The sequence below is a fragment of the Telopea speciosissima genome, chromosome 3 (genome assembly GCF_018873765.1).
Source record: "Telopea speciosissima isolate NSW1024214 ecotype Mountain lineage chromosome 3, Tspe_v1, whole genome shotgun sequence".
NCBI lineage: Eukaryota > Viridiplantae > Streptophyta > Magnoliopsida > Proteales > Proteaceae > Telopea > Telopea speciosissima.
In genome coordinates, this window is record NC_057918.1 from 27,380,148 (window position 1) to 27,400,651 (window position 20,504).

The window sequence follows — 20,504 nt, forward strand, 5'->3', positions numbered from 1 at the left end:
AACCGTTAACTGTTTCAGTTTTGTATGAGTTCGACGGTTATTCTGGTAAATGTACCAGTCTAAATGCTCATCCACCACCGTCTATTATTACTAGCAAGTAATCACCGTCCAATGCCCCAACTATAGAAGGGTCCCACAAGAACCTGTGATCCATATGGTTGCAACGAACCAGCGGTGGTTTCATTCCCGTCCTTCGCTCCATATCATATATTCTCCCTCCTTTCTCTGCAAATCATCAAAGTTGGAAAAAAAAAAAAAACAACATTTTTATCCTTTTCCCCTGCAATAGCAACAAGCAATCTTCTCTCTCTACGCGTCTATTCTGAAGAATCGCCATTAGACTCGGTCTCTCTTCTCTTCTCTTTCTCTCTCTTCTGGAGGCGACCCTTTTCTAACAGTGCTTTATTGCCCTATTTCTTCGGGTCTGTCTTTCCATTCTCTTTTAGGGTTCCTTTCCTTTTTTGTTTTCTCATTTCATCATTTGTCCTTTTGAAAACTAACCATCCCAAAACTGTCATCTATCCATCTTCATTATTTTCAATTCTTTCTCTTTCTCCCTCGTTCTCAATCTCTGAGGGTTGGATCCTTTTACTTGATGACGACTTCTGTAAAGAACAACTTCTTACCTCCTGCTCTCGTCTCTAATCTACAAGAAGTTCTTATTAGCAGAAAGGGCGGTGAAGAAGAACCTTCCAAGAAGCCCGATGAATCCTCCGAAGCTCCTTCTTCTTCCCTCCCCTCTTCTTCTGCTTCGGAAACCGTCAACGATTGCTCGAAACCCGTTGTTCTAGTGACCAATGGGGATGGGATTGAAGCACCCGGTCTTACCTTCCTTGTTGAGGCACTCGTCCTAGAAGGCCAATGCAATGTTCACGTCTGCGCTCCTCAATCGTGGGTGCTTTCCCATTTTAATGAAGTTTTCTTCTGAAATTTTGAAATTTCTTAACTTCTTCCATCTGGGTATATCGGGCCTTCGAAAAATAAATAATTTAACAAATAAATTTTGGTATATCATGATTACCCACCTTTTCTCCCTTTCTATTGAGCTCAATTATTCAGTTGTTATTTGGGTGATGCAGGGATAAATCCGTTTCGGGTCACTCTGTGACTCTCCGAGAGAAGCTGGAAGTAAGTTCTGCAGAAATTAGCAGGGCCACAGCATTTGAAGTTTCTGGTAAATGTTACGTTTTGAGTTTTCCCCATCTTCACCCGTAATCGTCTTTGTCCATCTTTTAACTTAAAATTGGAATTGGGTTTGCTGAAATTATGTGGTTGTTTGATAGAACTGAATATTGTTTACTTCAAAATGGTTGGTCTTTTTTGTTTTATTGTGTTGCCTGTTTTTGTCCTCCCATTTGAGGGTCTTGGGATGTTATGCTTGTAAGTATAGGTACTAATTTCATTTTGATTTTTGCTATTTCTGGTCATAATTTTAATTGTATTCACCTTTTTGAATTTTTTGAATTTTTTTGATCAGGTACTCCTGCTGATTGTGTCTCTTTAGCTTTGTCGGGTGCATTGTTTTCTTGGTCAAAGCCAGCGCTGGTATATTTTTGTTTTTTTGTCCCCCTTTCCATAGAGATTGTGGCTTTGTAATCATCAAATCTCACATTTCAAGTTTCAAATTTGATATTCAGGTCATCAGTGGAATTAACAGGGGATCAAGTTGTGGTAATCAAATGTAAGTAGCATGCTGATCCCTTCATATCTTTGACATATTCTTGGATGGTTATCCTCTTCCTGCCTCTATAGATTCAATTAGTTGGTTCTGCCATGAAACTTTAATAGTGGTCAATCCATTATGATCTCACTAGCCTGATTGTATGTCTAATTTATTAATTAATTTCGTGGACTCAGTCGGTCTGTTTAAATGTTTATTATTTTCCCTTCTATGTCTTTTTTCCCTTCTTTGAAAGCTAAATTTGCTTGGAACTCCCCACAGTTTCTATTCAGGTGCTGTTGCCGGGGCGAGGGAAGCTTTGATCTGTGGCGTACCATCTGTTTCGATATCATTGAAGTGGTTGGTGCATATTTTATTGTTTTCCTGGTAATTTCATTTTGTATTTTAATTTATTTGTGTATGTTTGTTTTAAACTGCTTCCTTGTAATCCATTGATAGGAAGGAAGGTGAAAGCAGTGAAACTGATTTCAAAGATGCAGTTAAGGTGTGCTTACCATTAATACATGCAGCCATAAGAGATATCGAGAAAGGAGTATTCCCCAAAAGTTGCGTACTGAATATAGAGATTCCCACTTCTCCCTTGACAAACAAGGTTTGCATTTTCAACCATAGTCTAACGTTTGTTTAGAGTACTGAGTGTCATTTGATACAAAGATTAACATGTCTTCAAGCCTAGATGCTAATACAGTTTAATCAGATATTATAAGTTACCTTTAATATGATGGTGACCATTTCTTTGACAACATTTAGAGATTCCATTTTAGTTCGGCAGTTTTGTTTGATCAGTAGTGCCTTATGTTTTACGATTTGAAACTATAATTATCTTGATGTTTTGTCTCTCACTGAAATATTTCATGTAATATGCTGATTGATTAAAGGAGCCACGTGGGTGTCTCAGCTAGATTTTCTTATTCTTCTGTTTTCCTGTTATGAGAGTTATTTTCTTTTAAATGCGATCATTTAATGCTTTTAGTTGGGATTGTTAATCTCTCTCTTGCTTGGCAGTAATTTATGCACATGTCCCTGGCCATGGGACTTACAAGTACTAACACAGTTAAACAGTGGGTCCTTCCCACATTAAACTGTAGTGAATGCACTACAGCTGTGTGGTCAATTGTTCATGAGGGCTTATGCTGCAAATTAGGGTCAGATATTTTAGAAGGCATGTCAAGCATGGCAAGGGGCATAGGTTCACACCTAGGGGCATGGCAGACATGCCTCACCTAATGAAATTAGGAGGAAAATATGCTTCCAAAATAATGCTATAATCTTGATACACTCATACAAGACAATTTTTTTTTCTTAAATAAAATATTGGCAAAACGTTTCGTGCATGGCTGTGCATGATGCGTGGTCGCATACAAAACCATTGGATGGGGACAACGTTCCCCATCGAAATACTAAAACCATCCCCTATTTACGAATCGTCGATGGGCCCTTTCCTCCTGTACACGGATCCCTTCCCCAAAAATATTTTTTAAAACATTAGTTGCTATGTATTTCTAATGGTATGTATCTAGTTTATATGATTCTAGCATATCTTTTATGTGATAAAAGCAATTATTTTTACTCTATGGCCTTTTAAAAATTCAAGCTTTGAGGCTTTACCTTAGTGGAATCCCTTGCATTCTGATAAGGTGTGACAATGTTGCACTTTATAACATTGAGATTGACTTGTAAATCTTGTGAAAATTTTACAGCTTTCAAGATGGGCCTCAAAACTCTAGATTGAACTCTGTAAATGGCATTAAATTATTCAAAGAGCCTATAATTGGCATGTTGATTTAAGATGGGCCGGACATTGAGATTGACTTGCAAATCTTGTGAAAATTTTACGGCCTTCAAGATGGGTCTCAAAACTTGAGATTGAACTCTATAAATGGCATTAAATGATTATTCAAAGAGCCTATAATTGGCATGTTGATTTAAGATGGGTTGGTGGGGGGGGGGGAGCATGTTTTTAGACGATCCCACATAATTCTATGTTAGGTTCCTGCTATTGCAATATCAGGAGCCAATATTGAGCCCAGGGGGCTGGTGTGGAAACCAATTTGCCCTGATATTTTTTTTGTGAACATGTTGGTATTGTTCAATCTCAGGAACCTATATCTTGTTGTTACAATACCAGAGCATAAAACCACAGCAATCACACAAGTAAAAACATGGAGGAAGAAAAGAGGAAGAAAGTAGAGGAGGAAGGGCTCACGGTTTGAAAAAATTCCAAACAGTGAGCAGTGGATATCTTATAATAAAGCAATAAACAATACAAATGACAAATCTGTCCCTATTTATCTTATCTAACCATGAGACATGACATAACATGTGGGACCATGACATCACACCTGCGGTATGGCAATTTTACCCCTTATTTCTAACAGTAGGGAAGAACAAAAGGAAGAAGATATAGAGCTGAGTCAACTTTCATCAATATTGTTAGATTGACACTGGAAAACAGCTGTGAATAGTTGGTTCTTAGAGACTTCATGTATCCTCCCCACCCTCCAAAAGGAAAAAAAGTATTGCCCCTTGGTTATTCATGTATTCTTTTTTTTCCTTTTTTGAACTCATAGGCTTTTGGATCTTACTTGCAAATTGCATTTCAGTTGGCATTTCATTTGGTGTTTGAAATGGGGTTTCTGGACATTTTTGTCATTCAGACTGAATAGTGATTTTCAGTGTATGAAACATTTATGTGTTTATTTCTGAATGTATGCTTGTATGTATCTGTTATGGATTTGATAAATTCCTTAAAGATTGGTATGGACTATGGACTACCATAGTGATGATGGGGCCGGTGGTTATGGCTTAGGTGTATGGTAGGGGACTTCTTGTGTTTAAGTGTTTAACAACAACCACTCTGCCTTATCCCAACTAAATGGGATTGGCTACATGGATCCTTGCCCTCCAATCAGCTCTATTAGTGTTCATACTTGATACAAGGACTAAACAATGCATGTCTTTCCTTCTCCTAGGGTCATGTTAGGTCGGTCCCTGGCTCTTTTTGTTCCTTCAATCTGAATCAAACCACTCCTTTGTACTGGAGCATCCAAAGGCCTCCGTTGAACATGACCATGCCATCTCAAACGACTTCCTCGTAGCTTATCATGTATCGGAGCTACTCGCAAATCAGCTATAATATGATCTTTCCTTACTTTAGCCTTCCTAGTTTTGCCACTCATCCATCTTAACATCCTCATCTCTGCTACATTGAGCTTATCTATATGATGCTTCTTAACTATCCAACATTCCACATCATACATCATAGCCGGTTGTATAATCGTCATATAAAATTTTCCTTTACTTTTTGAAGGAATATGCCGATCACACAATACTCTAGGCGTATCTCTCCATTTCATCCATCCTATTTTAATTTTCTGTGAAATATCATCCTCTATATCACCTTCTTTGTTTATGAGTTGAGTACAAATACCTAAAATAATCACTTTGTGGAATCTCCCTCTCATGAATTTTCACCACCTCATTATCCGTCCTAGTGTAACTAAAGTTACACATTATATACTCCGTCTTCGTTTACTTATCTTAAAACCTTTTGATTTTATGGTTGATCTCCATAACTCCAACTTGGCGTTAATACTTACTTTTGGCTCACCCACCAAAACAATATCATCAACAAAAAGCATACACCAAGGAACCTCATCTTGAATGTCTTTGGTTAAATCATCCATGATAAGTGCAAACAAATAAAGGCTTAAATCTGATCCTTGATGTAACCCAATTGTAATTGGGAATTCACTACCTTGACACCCCCCCCCCCCCCACAGTTTTTACACTAGTTAGCACACCATCATACATATCTTTAATTATGTCCACATATTTACTTGAAACACTTATCTTCTCTGTATAATACTTGCCAGATTAATTCTCTAGGGACTATGTCATAAGCTTTTTCTAGGTTAATAAAGACCATATGGAAATACTTCTTGAAATATCTAAATCTTTCCATGAGTCTCCTGAGTAAGTAATAGCTTCTGTCGTGGATCTTCCTGGCATAAAACTAAATTGAATTTCTCTGTAATAGTAGTTTCTTATCTCAAGTGGGTTTCAATAACCCTCTCCCATAATTTCATTGTATGACTCATTAGTAGTATGCCTTTATAGTTATTGCAGTTCTGAAAATCACCGATATTTTTGTAAATCGAAACCACATTGCTCCTCCTCCATTCAGCTGGCATTTTCCTTGTGTTCATGATCTTATTAAACAACTTGGTTAGCTAAGATAAGCCATAGATTTCTAAGATTTTTTGGGATTTCATCTAGGCTTGGTGCCTTGCCTACTTTATCCTCCTTAAAGCTTCTTTTATTTCGGACACCCTAGTTTTTCGTATATATCTACGACATGTGGTGTCTTGATGGGTAATGTGGTCTTCCGAGACACTATTATTCGAAGTGTCTTCATTTAGTAGGCTGTAGAAATAATCTTTCTATCTCTCTTTAATGTCCTCATCCCTTATTAGTACTTTATCATCTTCATTTTTAATACATCTAACATGCTTGAGATCTCTACTCTTCCTTTCCCTCATTTTGCTATCTTATAGATAGCTTTTTCCCCTTCCTTTGTGCTTAGATTATTATAAAGATCTTCATATTTCTTCGCCCTTTCTTTTACCACAATCTTCTTAGCTACATTTCTGGCACATTTATACCTTTTTAGATCCGTTACATCCTTAGTCTTTTGCCATGTCTTAAAACTAGTTTTCTTAGTTTTAATGGCTGCTTGAACCTCATCATCCCATTACCAAGTTTCCATAGAGGAATGATGTTTTTCTTTCTATTCGCCTAGGACATCTGTAGAAACTTTCTTAATACAAGTAGCCATCTCGTTCAAATTGTATTAGTGTCTTCCTCAAAGTCCCACTTTCCTTGTTTGACCACTTTATCAGGAAGTGATTTCAAGGTATCTCTTTTTAAGCTCCGCCACCTTATCCTAGGGCAAACAAGCTCACCTTTCTTACGATTCTGCATAGTGAGGCACATCCATGACCACTAACTTAAGTTGTGTGTTTAGGCTCTGCCCTGGTAACCTTATAGTCCTTGCATAATAATCTATCGGACCTGCTAGTTAGGAAAAAAATCTATTTGGCTACTAGTAACTAAATGCTCCTCTCTCTTTTCAAAGTAAGTGTTTACAATTGATAAATCATAAGCCATAACAAAATCTAAAACTGAGATCCCTTCCTCATTCCTCTCTCAAATCTATATCCTCCATGTACATCGTCATAGCCTCTACAATCTTTCTCAACATGTCCATTCAAATCAACCCCTCTTTTTAAAATCCAAATTGGAAGGCCTTTTTAGGTCTGCGATGAAAGGAAAACAATTTGCAGTTGAGATTCTTTTTCCTGAATTTTACAAGAGATCAAGTTCTTGATAATTCTTCAAGAAATTATAGAATAACCATCAAGACAACAAGGCTCATCAGGGAAGATATGAGCCAAATGGGGGAACCTTAGGGAGCACTTGGGAATGATAACCTAAGAACAACCATTAGTATTGGTTAATGAGATTAATAACAAGCTTCTGCTGTACACTGCACCCTCTTGGGGTGGAACTGTATATTCTCCATATGTTGGCAATATGCCCAATAAAATTAATCCATTGTTGATAAAAGAAAAGTGAAGTTAATTACAAGGCAAAACACAACATAGCAAAGCAAGACATTCATATCTGAATCGACTTGAAGGTTCCCCTTTACTTTATTGCACATTTAAGATACTTTAATAGAAAGTGGAGAGTTTCAATAATTTAAAAAAAAAAAGGTAGAAAGTTATACTGAATTTAGTATATTGTATAAAGGTTTTTGGAAATATGGTTTCTCCTTATCCTTTTCAAACATTTTTGTGTTAAGGTTGCCATTAGATCTACTAATCATAATGTGGACATGTCAGTTGATGTTAATTTTGATCCCTTTGGACTTCAGACATTGCACAAAACCATGACATATACAGGTAAGTTCAGACTTGCAAGTTTTTCATGGGTGAGGGTTATATTGATTCCCGTATCCTGAATCCAGACTGATTTGATGTAAAATGAATTAAATGAAGTCGAATTCCATAGAAAACACAATCATTTCTTTTGAAATAATAGAACAAAAAAAAAGGAGTTAATGTGGGTGGGAGGGGTTACACTTAGTGATTTACTTCTCTGCTTCTCTGCTTTAGTCTCTGTTATTAATGCCAATTGAAATATTGAAATTCCTCTATGTGGCTTGTATTGGTTGACATGATCGAAATGTCGAAGGCATTTTGTTACGTGCAGTCGTGCACACGTTGTAGAGATACCCTTATTTGTTGTTATTTTTTATGTTAGATATATTATAGGAAGTTATCCAATAATTATTAGTTATTAGCGAATGTTGTCAAAATCGCTCTGAATGAAAATATTTTTTTGGACATCAAAATAAATGAATATTTTACCGCACTTTTGGTTTTTAGCAATGTTTTACCATATTAAGATTTATGAAATTTTTGGATTTGAGAAAAAACCTAGCATTAGAAAGTTGAAAATTGCATCTATTACCGAAATCCAGTTTTTGTTATTGAACTAGGGGGTTGACTTTTTTTTTCTTTTGGAAATTGATTTTTTAACTATTTTTATTGGATTCAAATAGGGGGTTATTTGCATATTTATGAATAATATCTTAAGTAAATGAAATACAAATACAAGTGTTTATCCTGGGTCTGTCCTGGTTTCCCACCAAGTGAAACTCTTATTTGGACTTTGTTTTTGCAAAATCTGATAGTGTCATTGTAACGCCCCAAAACCCACCCTAGGAGTATGGGTCATTACGATAACCAAGATCGAAATACGAGTTATGATTGTGAACAATGATAAACTACCAATCATCTTAAAAGATGATCTCACATCATCAAGTCTTAAAATAAATACAGGGGAAGTCTTAATTATTAATAAATTTCATTAGGATCTGAAAATCTATGGTTCATTGTGCTGGTGGCACCACAAAGTAAAGATAAAAGTAATTACTAAACCTCTATTACAACCCTTGAAAATTCAAAGCTAAAAATTAGTATCATCTTAAAACTCCAAATGCTGTCAAATTTCAATCTATGTAAACTAAAATAAATGAAATCATCAATGCTAAATTAAAATCTTCAAAGATCCTCTTCAACTGGTTCAATATAATCTTTTTCAACAGTATCACCATCATCCTCAACATTCATCAAACACTCATTGTATTGGCATGGCTCCTGCTCAACAACATCATTTGAAAAATACTATGGGGTAAGCTCTGGAAAGCTTAGCGAATGAGGGGAACACTATCCACATAATAGCGACAAAACACATGCTTTTCAAGATAAAAGATGTATTTCAAATCATTCAATTTATCATAAAACAGATTTTAAATCATGCATTTAGAACATCAAAAGGTTATGTAACACAATCCATATTCCATAATTAATTTTCTCACTCATAAGAGTCTTAAAGTGGTACTGCTATCTCATATAATATATCAAATCAAACACTGGGAAGGAACTCGGGCTCTTGGCTCAAAGAACCGGATACCGTGTTCTTATGGCGGGGAAAACACATTCCTTAACGTATGCTCTTGCATCACCCCGCGGTTCACATATCTACAAAAATGGAAATGCGAGCGTCAAGCTCTTGGCTCCCGGAACCGGAACAAAGTCCTTAACGTCACGCTTTTGCCTCACTCCTGTGCTCAACATTCCATCCCAACAACATAACCCCCTGTTGGAAGGGTTGCAGTCCAACAACAATATTCCGTCCATAGTTCATAGAACCATAAAACTATAGGTCTCATCATACTTTAACTATCATGCTTAAATCACCATGCTTTAATGATAGGAAATCAAATCATAAAGCATAGTTCGAGAACTCGCGAGATCTCGCCGAGATCTCGGCGAGTTTGTCGGTTTTTTAAGAAAGCGAGACGAGTTGGCATACGAGTTGCAAAAGTGCAGCAACTCGACCGAGATCTCGAGAATCTTGACCCAAAGTCCTTTATATGAGTGCTAGATCTCGAGATCTTGATGGAAAATCTTAGTAGACAAACACCTATCTATGTAAACCTTGGTATACAAACACTTATTTAGGCCAGGAACTAAGACAGACTCTTATTTATGCTTAATATCATTTAAGTAAATGTTTTTGTATTTGTATTTCATTTACTTAAGATACTATATATAAATAAGCAAATACCCTCCTATTTGAATACAATAAAAATAGTTAAAAAATAAAATTCCAAAAGGAAAAAAAGTCAACCCCCCAGTTCAAGAACAAAAATTGGATTTTCGGCGGTAGGTGCAATTTTCAACTTTCTAATGCTTCGAGTCGGAAAAAAAAAAAATGCTCCAACTCGACTGAGATCTCAACTCGACTCGGTTTTTCAAGGGACCGAGTTGGTACCAAGTTCCAAGTTTTAGTACCTTGTCATAAAATAAAATCATTCATGCATTGTCCCAACTTAAAACATGTTTAGAAACGTCATGCATACCATTCAAACCATAATTTTCTCATAAAACAGTAAATCATGAAGATTTATAGAAAATAATATATAAGGGAATTGTGTAGTCTCACTCACATTGATGACGCCTAAATTAACGATTTCGTCAACGCCAATATAATTTAATGGCCACCTTGATTCCCCGATGATCCTCCCCAAACAAGTCACGTTTCTTAAACATGTGTATATAGGTATTCAACATCGGTATAACTTTTTATTTAACCCAATCTTATCACACATATATATCCCTTCTCTCTCCATTCTATATTATACCATTAGATCTCAAAATTCTGCTGTAACACTGTTCTGTCCATAGCGAAAGAAAAATACAAAAAAATACTTCTAGAACTCGAAAGTGAATTTTGTTGGTTTCCTTTGAAAGACAGCACACATATCCCAATACCATAAAGAAATCTCATCACAAAACACTCACCAAGTTGACTCTCCAATCACTTTAACATAGTGTTTCTGACTGAGACAGAATCTGAGTCATTAAATTGTAAAATTTATAGCTTCCCTTTCCTGAATTCAATTAAGGTCAAACCAGTGAGTGTAGTTAGAAGACTCCTAAAGGTTGTTACAATAAAATTTTCATACCAAAATACCCTTTCTAAATGTCTGCTCTCATTGTCAAATTCGGGTACAAAAAACTGCCCTGGCAGCAACCTATCCAAGTACACGAATTCTTTGACATATCAATTAAATTTTAAAGTTAAGGAAATTTTTAGGAGATCATCTAAACTCATATATGCATCCCTAATAAAATTTTCAGACCTTGAAACAACTTTTAAATATGGTCAATAACATGAAAGATTTTGGATTACTATTCTGTCCAACACAGAGAATACCTTTCACATGCAAAAATCCTATTTCTCTCTCATCACTTCCCATATCCGAATTTGAATGTTTTGAAATCATGATCCAAATTATGAGGCTACAATTATAATTATAAAATCATGATGTATTCATCCATGAAAAGTTCTTAATACAACCTTAAGCATTAACCTTAGTCTACCCCCATGTTGCATATCAAAAATGTAATTGGAACATGGTGTAGTTCAACATACCTCTTTTGGAAGGTTCAACTCCACTCCTACTCTTCTTGTTCTTCTATATTATTTCTTCAAGACAAATCCATGGAACAAACTCGTAGTAGCAGCAGCAAAGTGCTCCTCTTTCTCTCTTCTCAAACCTCTAAAGAATATGCAAGGATAAAACTCCAAGGAAGAAGATGTGGCAATATGACGATTCCCTTTTCTTCTTCTTCTTTTTTTTTTTGTTCTCTACACGTTTTGTTTTTTGTTTTTTTTTTAAAAGTGGGGAGAATCCTTCCCAACAAACTTCTCTTATCCTTCTCTCTCCCCTACGATTTGGGTAGGATGCAAACTTTAACTTCTTCTCTCTCTCTCTCTCTTTATTTCACAGTTGCTGCCCACGGATTTCCTATTAATCTTCGAATCCCCTGTCATGCGTGGAACCTCCCTCTCTTGCTGTCCTATATTCTCTCCTCCCTATATTCCTTCTTTCACTCCAACTCCCCCTCTTTCCTATTTCTTCTTTGACTCTATGATTCTTCTCTCCTTGTTTCCTTCTTTCTCTCAAATTCTCTATTTTCTCTCTCGTACTCACCACAATCTCTTTTTTTTTCTCTGATTCTTCTCTCTTTGTTTCCTTCTTTCTCTCAAATTCTCTATTTTCTCTCTCCTACTCACCACAATCTCTTTTTTTTTTTTCTTTCTTCCTCTGTCTTCCTAGATTTTAGGTTTCACTCTATCTTTCACGTGGTTGAGTTCTTCCCCCACGGTTTTCTTTTTCTTTTGTTTTTTTTTTCTGTAAATCAATTGGGCCCATCCATAAGCCCAAAAAAAAAAAATAAAAAAATAATTTCCCTTTAATGGCTTCCATCTAGAATTGATCCTTAAACCTCTTATTATTTATAAGATCCTAACCACTAGGCTAACCAACTTACACATTAATAGGCTTATAAATAAATATATTTAAATAACAATTACATATAATCATGCACGGGGAAATAAATAAACAAGCATATGCTACACGAATAAAATACTAGTAAGGTATATACCTCTAGTGTGCTAATCAACCAAAAATTCCACCCTTCATTGGTCCACCATTGGAACAGATTCTGCACACAAAGTGAAAAGTCTAAATTACCCCTGTATTTTGGGCACGGGTATTACAGTCATTGTGTTTAAAGGGCCTAAAATAGGCTGAGTACCAAGTTCTAGACCCAAACTAGGTCTAAAACCCATCGAAATCAGGTTTTGAGTTGAAAAAAAATGCACAAACTCGACCGAGATCTTGAGATATCTAGAGTCAACTCGGTTTTTCCCAGGGTCGAAACTTGGTCGAGTTCCGAGTTTTAGTTCCTTGCTTGGATGTATTTCTATTTAAATGCAACTTACGTAATGAAGAGTAGATGTTTGGAACCCAAAAATATCTCTTGGAATTATCCAGAGAAGAGGTCGGCTACCTCCCAATTGGCCAGATGTCCGGCTTCGTCCGTAAAGCCGTTCGTCCGTAAAGCCAAACTTCTCTATTTTCTCTCCTATTTCTTCTCCTTAATTTTTCTCTCCACCCCATCCGTTTGCACGTATCAGATGGCATCAGAGCCAGGCACGACGGAGGAAATCTACCCTCTCGGGTCTATACAGGAATATCTTCCTTTGTGTAACGCCTTAAAACAAAAGTGGATGGAAGAGATTTGTTCAGTATAGATTGATCGTCTCCGGTCCGTACGGGATTTTCATCAGGTTTTTTATTTGTCCGTGACACGTTACATCTCAAACCTCAAACCTCAAACTTCAAGCATTGGTGGGCCAAGAGTTCGTGGGCGTAACATCCAATTTATATCCATTGGTATTGGTGGAAACAACTTTGAAATTACCCCAACAAGATTTGGGATCCGGGTGAAAATTATTCTAATTTTTATTTGTAACTTAGTGGTCTTGAGGACAAGACCAATTTAAGGGGGATGGATTGTTACATGCACACGTGGTAGAGAGACCCTTATTGGTTGTTATTTTTTTATGTTAGGTATGTTATAGGAAGTTATCCGATAATGATTAGTTATTAGGAGTTATTAGTGAATGCGGAAAAACTAAATTATTTAAAAAGATAAAGGATAGGAAATCAAACCAGAAACCAAAGCAAGGCTTGACAAAGTAGAAAGTTTCATACTATGTCGTCCTACCCCCACCGATATGCAGCTAGGTCCTTGAGTTTGACCAACAGGTCCTTGAACCAATCTGTCCTCGAATGGAGGTTCCTTTTCATTCATTCATCGATTCAAGGCGGGGCAGCGTAGGAGTTACTATAGTAGTAGGATATTTAATTAGTGGGTAGTTATCCTTGGATGTATTCCTATTTAAATGCAACTTATGTAATGAAGAATGGACTTTTGGAATCCTAAATTATTTCTTGGAATTGTGTAGAGAAGAGGTCGGCTTCCTCCCAATTGGCCCGACATCCGGCTTCATCCGTAAAGCCAAACTTCTCTATTTTCTCTCCTATTTCTTCTCCTTAATTTTCTTTTTCTTTTTCTTTATTTTCTCTCCACCCCATACTTTTGCACGTATCACATTTCAACATATAGATTGAAACAGCAAATTATTGTTGTTGTATAGTTTTATTGAAAGCGAAATATTTTGATATATTTCAATTTAAATTATATAAAAACCGTGTGAAATTGTTTTGCTTATCTATTATTCATCATCTTATTTGGTTCTAACTTCTAACAAATCTTGCTAGTTTTTAGCAAGTAAGGATTCCACAATTGTCATGAAAGCAATTGAAATCCATGAAAGAATGCTGACTCCATAAGAATGGAATTTATTTGAGGGTTGGGGTAGGGGTTGGATTTAGAAGGGCCATATTGTGGTTAGATTTTCTGGAATTTGATTCTTGTGTTATTTGACCTGGTAGGTACCTGGCATGATGATAACGCCGAAAATAACCTCAAAGAAATCATACATAACCCTCAAATATGTCAGGATGATAGAGGAACGGGATGAACCCAAATGTTGAGCAGAAATTTTATCTGGGCTCTATGAGAGATTATTTTCTTAAGTCCCATTAACCTGTTCCTTCCATGTTGCTCATGTGAGAACATGGATATGATTTGTTAAATAAGATGATACAGTGGTTTTGGATCGCATTTCTTCCCAGAGTTGCTTATCTCAACTGAATGTGTAGGGTTCTATGGTTGATCACTATTTTTCTCAATTTCAATGCTCCTGCAGATATTTAGAAGTAAATTCTTAAATGGTGGAATACAGATTTAGCAGCTGCATAAACCGTGAAAGATTCTGAAATGAGTGAACTAGAACAACATGATGTTTTTGGGTTTGTATATCGAAAGATTTTCCGAGGTTTGAAAGTAGCCCCTCCTTGCCAACCTCTCACCTCCCCCTCCCCCCCAAAAAAAAGGCTCATGAAACACATAAGAATCGTGGGTGCGGTTTATTTCTGCCTTGTCTCTTAGATACTATAACTGCATAATGAATGGCCGAGGACACTGAGTTTAGGAAATGGGGTTCATGACGTGGATGCAGAATATGCTCTCGTTATCACAGAGATAATGTTGCTTTATTCTTTTGGGGGGTTTTTTTCTCTGGTTGAATTTTTCCAATTTCTGTTGGTGTTCTGATTATCTGAATAATGTGGCATTTTTCTTGGGGACGAGAATTCTTGTGGCTGCTGTGGAAGTGATGGGCATGCCAAATTGAATCTGTTTTCAATGGGAATTGGTGTACGATCTAAGCAACACGGCTCTGATCTCTCTTGTTGGGTTTTAATGATTCCTTTTTTGTGATTGGCAGGGCTTCAAAGTCACCAAACAGAGTCTATGGAGGTCTCTTCCAAGTTGGCAAGCTGTCTCAGCAACCAGGCATCCATCTGCTGGGTTCATGTCCAATCAACAGAGTCTTGGCCTCCAGCTTGCTCAGCTCAGCCGAGATGCATCTGCAGCTGTAAGTGTCTTCCATTGCATGTGTAGTTAAGGTTACAGATTTCTGGATCTGAGAGATTACAATCCCCTCCCCCCTTGAAAAAAGAGATTTGGGTGTGTGGTGCATGTTTCATCCCTTGAAATGATCCACTATCATTGGTCCACAGGGTGCAGCACGTCGCATTGGCACGCAAAGAAAAAATGTGGAGATTGAATCTGTTGGGGTTGCTGCAAAACCTGGTTCCCAACGAGTGAAGAAGTATTTCCGTCTAGAGGTATGTTTGTGTCTGAAGGATAAGCCATGTTGGAAGGAGGTGCTATACCATATGAAGCTGCCATTCCCCTTCTTCCCCATGGCTCTTTTTCGTTTCTTTTTGTGTTATAGTTCATGGAAGTCTAGCTGTTCTGTTCTTGCTACTGGTTATTTTCTCTTTGCATTCTCTTCCCCCCCCCCCCCCTCCTTTTCCGGTTAGAAATTTTATTTGTATTTTTTTTTTTTAATAAATGAATTTTTATTAAGGAGCAAAGCAAACCTACAAGTACATGGATGAAGATGGACGAGGATCATTATTATTATTATTTGTTGTAATCTTGATTGTTGTTGTCTAGCACAAGTGTTACATATTTTTTTAATTTCAGTTTCTGGAAAGGGAGCAAGAAGAAACAGACGAGGATCTTGATTTCAGAGCACTCGAAAATGGCTTTGTGAGTAAGAAGTGACTTTGTATGAATTTCTATATCTTGCCTTTCTGTTATCTGATTAATTTGTATTTCCTGCTGTTCAACAGGTTGCGATTACTCCTCTATCATTATCGTCATATGCTGAATCAGAAACTCAAGCATCTGCATCTGAGTGGATTGCTGCTGCTCTTTCCAGAGACCAATAAAGCTTGTTTAGATTGACGTGGTTGGTAATTCGGTGTACATTTGGAAGTGGGGTTATTTTTATTTTTTATTTTTTTAGTTTTCTATTCAGCAGGCAAATTTATTCTGATTTATGCTCTCCCTTTCTTCACCCCCAACCCCCCAAAACCTGGGGTTCTTTTATCTTTCGTGTATTCAATGAAGCATGCGCTTCTCTGTTTAACTTATATGTTGTGTAAGATGTAAAATCTCCAGTCAGTCTTCTTCTTTTTCTGATACTGACAAACGTTTGGTTCAGTTTGAAACGAATGTGGTGTTCCTGTTTAAGTTCGGTGAGTTGAGTTCGCTTGTTTGTATCTTTTGATGCAGACTGCAGTGGGGTTTACTTTTTTTTTCTTCTTCCCATCTCTATTTCCCCTTAATACTGAGCTTTGCCTCAAAAAATGCAATTTTTGTGGACATCTATGTTGTATTTTATTCTGTATCTTCCTCAAAAGTAAGAAGGAAATATGTTATTGTGTACTTAACTGTCCCCTTCTTTCTTGTTTTAATTCCCCATGTTTATTTAGTTTTTTATTTTTTGGGTGTGTCTGAACTGAATATCGTTAATAGACTTTAATTTTCTCTGATAAACATCTGTCTGTAAGTTTCTCTCTTTTGTTATTTATTTATAAGTTCATGTATTATTCATCCCAAAAAGGAAAAAAATAATTTATATTTGGGTGTTGAGTTGATGGGTTGGCCCTTCATTTGGGTGTGGTTCCAAAGTCAAGTCCTTCAACAGTGGATCTCATCCTAGTGATTCAATTTGTGGACTGTTCCAGCAAAAATTGCTAGTAATTTTTGTGTTCTAACTGAATCAAGTAATTGGGTAGTATGGGCTATGAAGATAATCTGTTCAAATTTTGTTTCACTTCTCCTACAGCATTGCCTTCTATTAAATGTTGAAACGTTGGAGCCTTCTCTTTCTAAGTTTTGGTTAGAAACCTGGAGTACAACCTATTTGACAACCTGTATGAAACTTGGATTCTTCCTTAGGGAATCCAAAACATTAATTCTCTTGAGTTGTGGGATCTTGGTTGAGGATCAGTGTGAACCAGCGATTCAGGCTCTAAGATTATCTAGTTCTACTTTGCATATTCATGCTAGTTTGGATATTAATGAGTCTTCACAGCATATGACACCAGCTCCCAGGGTCTTCATATTGTATGAATGGTATTCATGTTATCTTGAAATGAATATTCAAATTAAAACAATGTCGAAGAGTATGACAAACGGATTCTACTTCGAATGTATGTTTTATTTTACACAGTTCTTGCTAGAAAACAGATGGAACCTATATCATACTTTTTTCTGATCTTTATGGAAGATGATATTTTTTTATGGGGTAAGAGTCCTCTGTGGGGGGGGGGGGGTGCTGGAGCCACGTGTGTATGGCAGCCAATAAGAGCGTATTGTGGCATCTAGGGGGGATTTCAGCCTTTCATGGGGCTGGGGTTGGTCATTTGGCCTCCAACTATGTTTGCGTGTGGCCCCTGTGTCCCCCACAAAGAACTGTTCTCCTTTTCCTATAGGGAGCGAGTCGTCTGAGCAAGCTGGTAGTTTGCACCCTCTCACAGTGTCTTTTAAATCATTTGTTTCTCTTTCGTTGGGTCAAGTATGATTTCTTTTGGTTGGCAAACTTACTTGTGCTAGATAGATAGAAGGATAATGTGACAATTATAATAGCTGGATGTCTAAGGAATGAGATCTTGACTTGAACTCTAGCCCCAAATTGGCATATTCCATCGTTTACCTCCAATGGAATGTCATGCCGTCTCATACATACCCATGCCTCCCCTTGGTAAACCATGCAACCTTTTCACAGTCCGGAACTTCTTTGTGTTTCATTTTACCATATGTCAAGCTCCATTTGAGCTGAAACTTCACATGTAAATAGGGGATCCTAAGATCTACTTGTCTACAAGATTTCAAGTGTCATGTGATGGAAAACCTATTCACTTACAAACATAAAAAGGATGAAAGAGAGTAGGAGGCAACCAAGGGGGAGGGCGAGATGGGTCGCCAATCTCTCTCTCTCTCCTCTCTCCTCTCTCCTCTCTCGTACACATAAAAAGGCCTCTCTGCCTTCTATGTACAAAACCGTTCATTCCTCATTGGTGCGCTCCCCTCTCTCACTTCCTCACAGAACCCTCTTCCTAAAAACCGATATACCAAAGCAAGAGCCTGGCACTAAACAATGGCACTCTATGCATTCATGGAATAGATCGTAGGTCTAGAATGCATTCTGAAATCTAATCCTTTTCTATTTTCTTGTTTCAAAACCTGTTCTAGACCAAAAATCTAATCTGAGAATGCATTCCAAACACAATGTAAATGACTCTAGTAGTTTAATATTTAAACTGAGGGGTCAGTTTTTCTACACCCATGGTGAAGAAGAACCTCCACATCCTCGATACCATCGAATTGCAGTAAGGGAGGGTGGTTTCCACTTCGTCAATATCGCATGATCACATCAGAAGTGGGTCCGGTCCATAAACTAAATGATCAAATCCCCAATCTTTTGTTAATTCTTTGGGGCTGGCCGTCCAAAGACAAGGATCCGACTCTCCTCTCTAGCACACCCCAAAAGGTCGACATGTGGTCGAGGTGCTGTTCAAACAGCGAGGATGGTTGCACACATCTAAGCATGGAGCATATACAATGAAGAGAAGGATTTCTAGCTCGGATGTGCACCTTCAACCTCGTTGTTCGAATGACACCTCGGCTACATGTCGACCTCTAGGGGACCGTCGGACATCGTCCAGCTCAGGGGTGCGCTAGAGAGGAGCTTGATCCCCAAAGACAATACCACAAGTGGTAGTCGGTAGATGGTACCACACCCTATCATCTGAGTTACTCACCTCTCGTTCCAAAATCCAACTTACAACCCATCCAGGGTTTCAAAAAATCGGATCAGGTCTGATCCTGATTCAAAGCCGATCCAAAGTCATCTTTTACGGAAACTAAGGCCATCTTTGGCATAATTTTATTTTTGATTTTTGCCTTAAAAAACGTTTTTGGTTGCGTTTGGTATCGTTTATAAAGCCTGTTTCTATTTAAAAAAGATTGAAAAAAACCAAAAACCAAAAGTAGATCAAAAGCTATTTATGGTTTTTGGCCAAAAATCACTTTTGACCAATTATGCGGGACTTTAATGAGCACGTGCTCATAGGTCTCAAAATCTAAGGGTAAGAGCGTCATTTCCATGTTTAATTAGAAATATCGACCCTTCCTCCTCTTCTTCTTCTTCTTCCTCCTCCTGCGATCCCATCCGTCACTTCATCAAAATTATATTTTTTCCCTTCAGTTTCTGTTTATTTTCTTTGCATCTTCTTCACAATTTCCGTTTCTTTCTCGATTCCAGACATAATCACGAAAATTAAGAGCAGATGGTCCAATCTTTATCAAAGCCCGTTGAGGGTTTGATGGGTTTGATGGGAATGTGTAGATAGATAGGAAAGATACAGGGATAGGGAAAAGAAAAGGGAGATAAAGCCCTCTTCTCCTTTTTTTGAAATTCTTTATCTTCATCTTATAAATTAAAAGAAAGAAGAACTAGTTGGGTACGTGTTCAGTATGCACAGATCCGGAGCTGTAATGGCTTGGAATGTGTTCTAGTTCTGTACAACCCTGCGTGGTCTTAGCTCTATAATGATCTTATTTTGTCTTTAATGATCCACATAAGGGTTTTAAGGAGTTCTTTTGGCTCTACAGTTGGCAATGCTTCTATGGAGCTACTTTTCTGTCGTTATAACGGATCCAGGTTCTGTTCCACCAAATTGGAGGTCTGTTATGGATGAGGAAAGAGGAGAGAGTGATTCATTAACGAGTTCAGAGTATGGTGGCACAGGCATAGGTGTGCAACAGTCAGCGATGACTACTACAACTCGGTTTTGAGTTTATGTTTTGGGAAGGAAGATGGGTAAAAGTGGCATCTTTCCACCCACCCACTTCATAAAACTATTATGCATATAAGTATGCCAAACATATTTCTTTGTTACAATCTATTCTGTGTAGTGGTTATCAAACGATTTTTATGTTTTTCTAAAAAAATAGGGTTAATGGCTGATTTTTTGGCTTTTGATACTATCCTTCATGTCTGTCGATTTTTTCACTTACACTTTCGGACTGATAAAACTCTGTTGCGGTTGTTTTTTAGTATTTTTATTATAACTTGTTACTTTATATGGTCTTGTAAAAATAAGTTAATAGTTGAGTCCATACAACCTAATCCTTTAAGGGTCGTACAGGTTGTTTCACAATGGCTGGTTGACTTAAATTTAAGTGCTTTTAAATCTAATTACCCTCACACTGGTTGTGCCCCTGATATAGTCATCCCTTTCCACTCCCCATTTTTTGCCTTGTCTAGTTATGATTTTCCTATTTTGATCTGTGCAGGATTCTGTTCACCTGGACTGACTGGAGTGGGTGGGCCTACCTCTTTTTGG

At 37.3% G+C, this 20,504-nt stretch overlaps 1 protein-coding gene across 2 annotated transcripts; it reads left to right on the top strand.

Annotated features, from left to right (window-relative positions):
- The first annotated feature begins 241 nt into the window (after window positions 1-241).
- Window positions 242-16,505, top strand: LOC122656757 (5'-nucleotidase SurE-like). 2 transcript variants are annotated; one of them, XM_043851396.1, is made up of 11 exons: window positions 245-380; window positions 568-891; window positions 1,080-1,174; window positions 1,478-1,545; window positions 1,638-1,681; window positions 1,943-2,020; window positions 2,120-2,273; window positions 15,023-15,172; window positions 15,318-15,425; window positions 15,790-15,855; window positions 15,939-16,505. In XM_043851396.1, exons 2-11 carry the CDS (start codon window positions 596-598, stop codon window positions 16,035-16,037), a joined length of 1,158 nt encoding a protein of 385 aa, XP_043707331.1. In that variant the 5' UTR covers window positions 245-380; window positions 568-595; the 3' UTR covers window positions 16,038-16,505. The 2 variants fall into 2 exon arrangements, with proteins under 2 accessions (XP_043707330.1, XP_043707331.1); XM_043851395.1 differs by having other exon boundaries at window positions 242-891.
- Window positions 16,506-20,504: the final 3,999 nt, after the last annotated feature.

Excerpts from the sequence above, each read along its gene's own strand:
- LOC122656757 (XM_043851395.1), top strand. The coding sequence starts at position 596 with ATGACGACTTCTGTAAAGAACAACTTCTTACCTCCTGCTCTCGTCTCT. Across the intron at positions 892-1,079 it reads CACGTCTGCGCTCCTCAATC|GGATAAATCCGTTTCGGGTC; the intron begins GTGGGTGCTTTC and ends TGGGTGATGCAG. Across the intron at positions 2,274-15,022 it reads CTTCTCCCTTGACAAACAAG|GGCTTCAAAGTCACCAAACA; the intron begins GTTTGCATTTTC and ends TGTGATTGGCAG.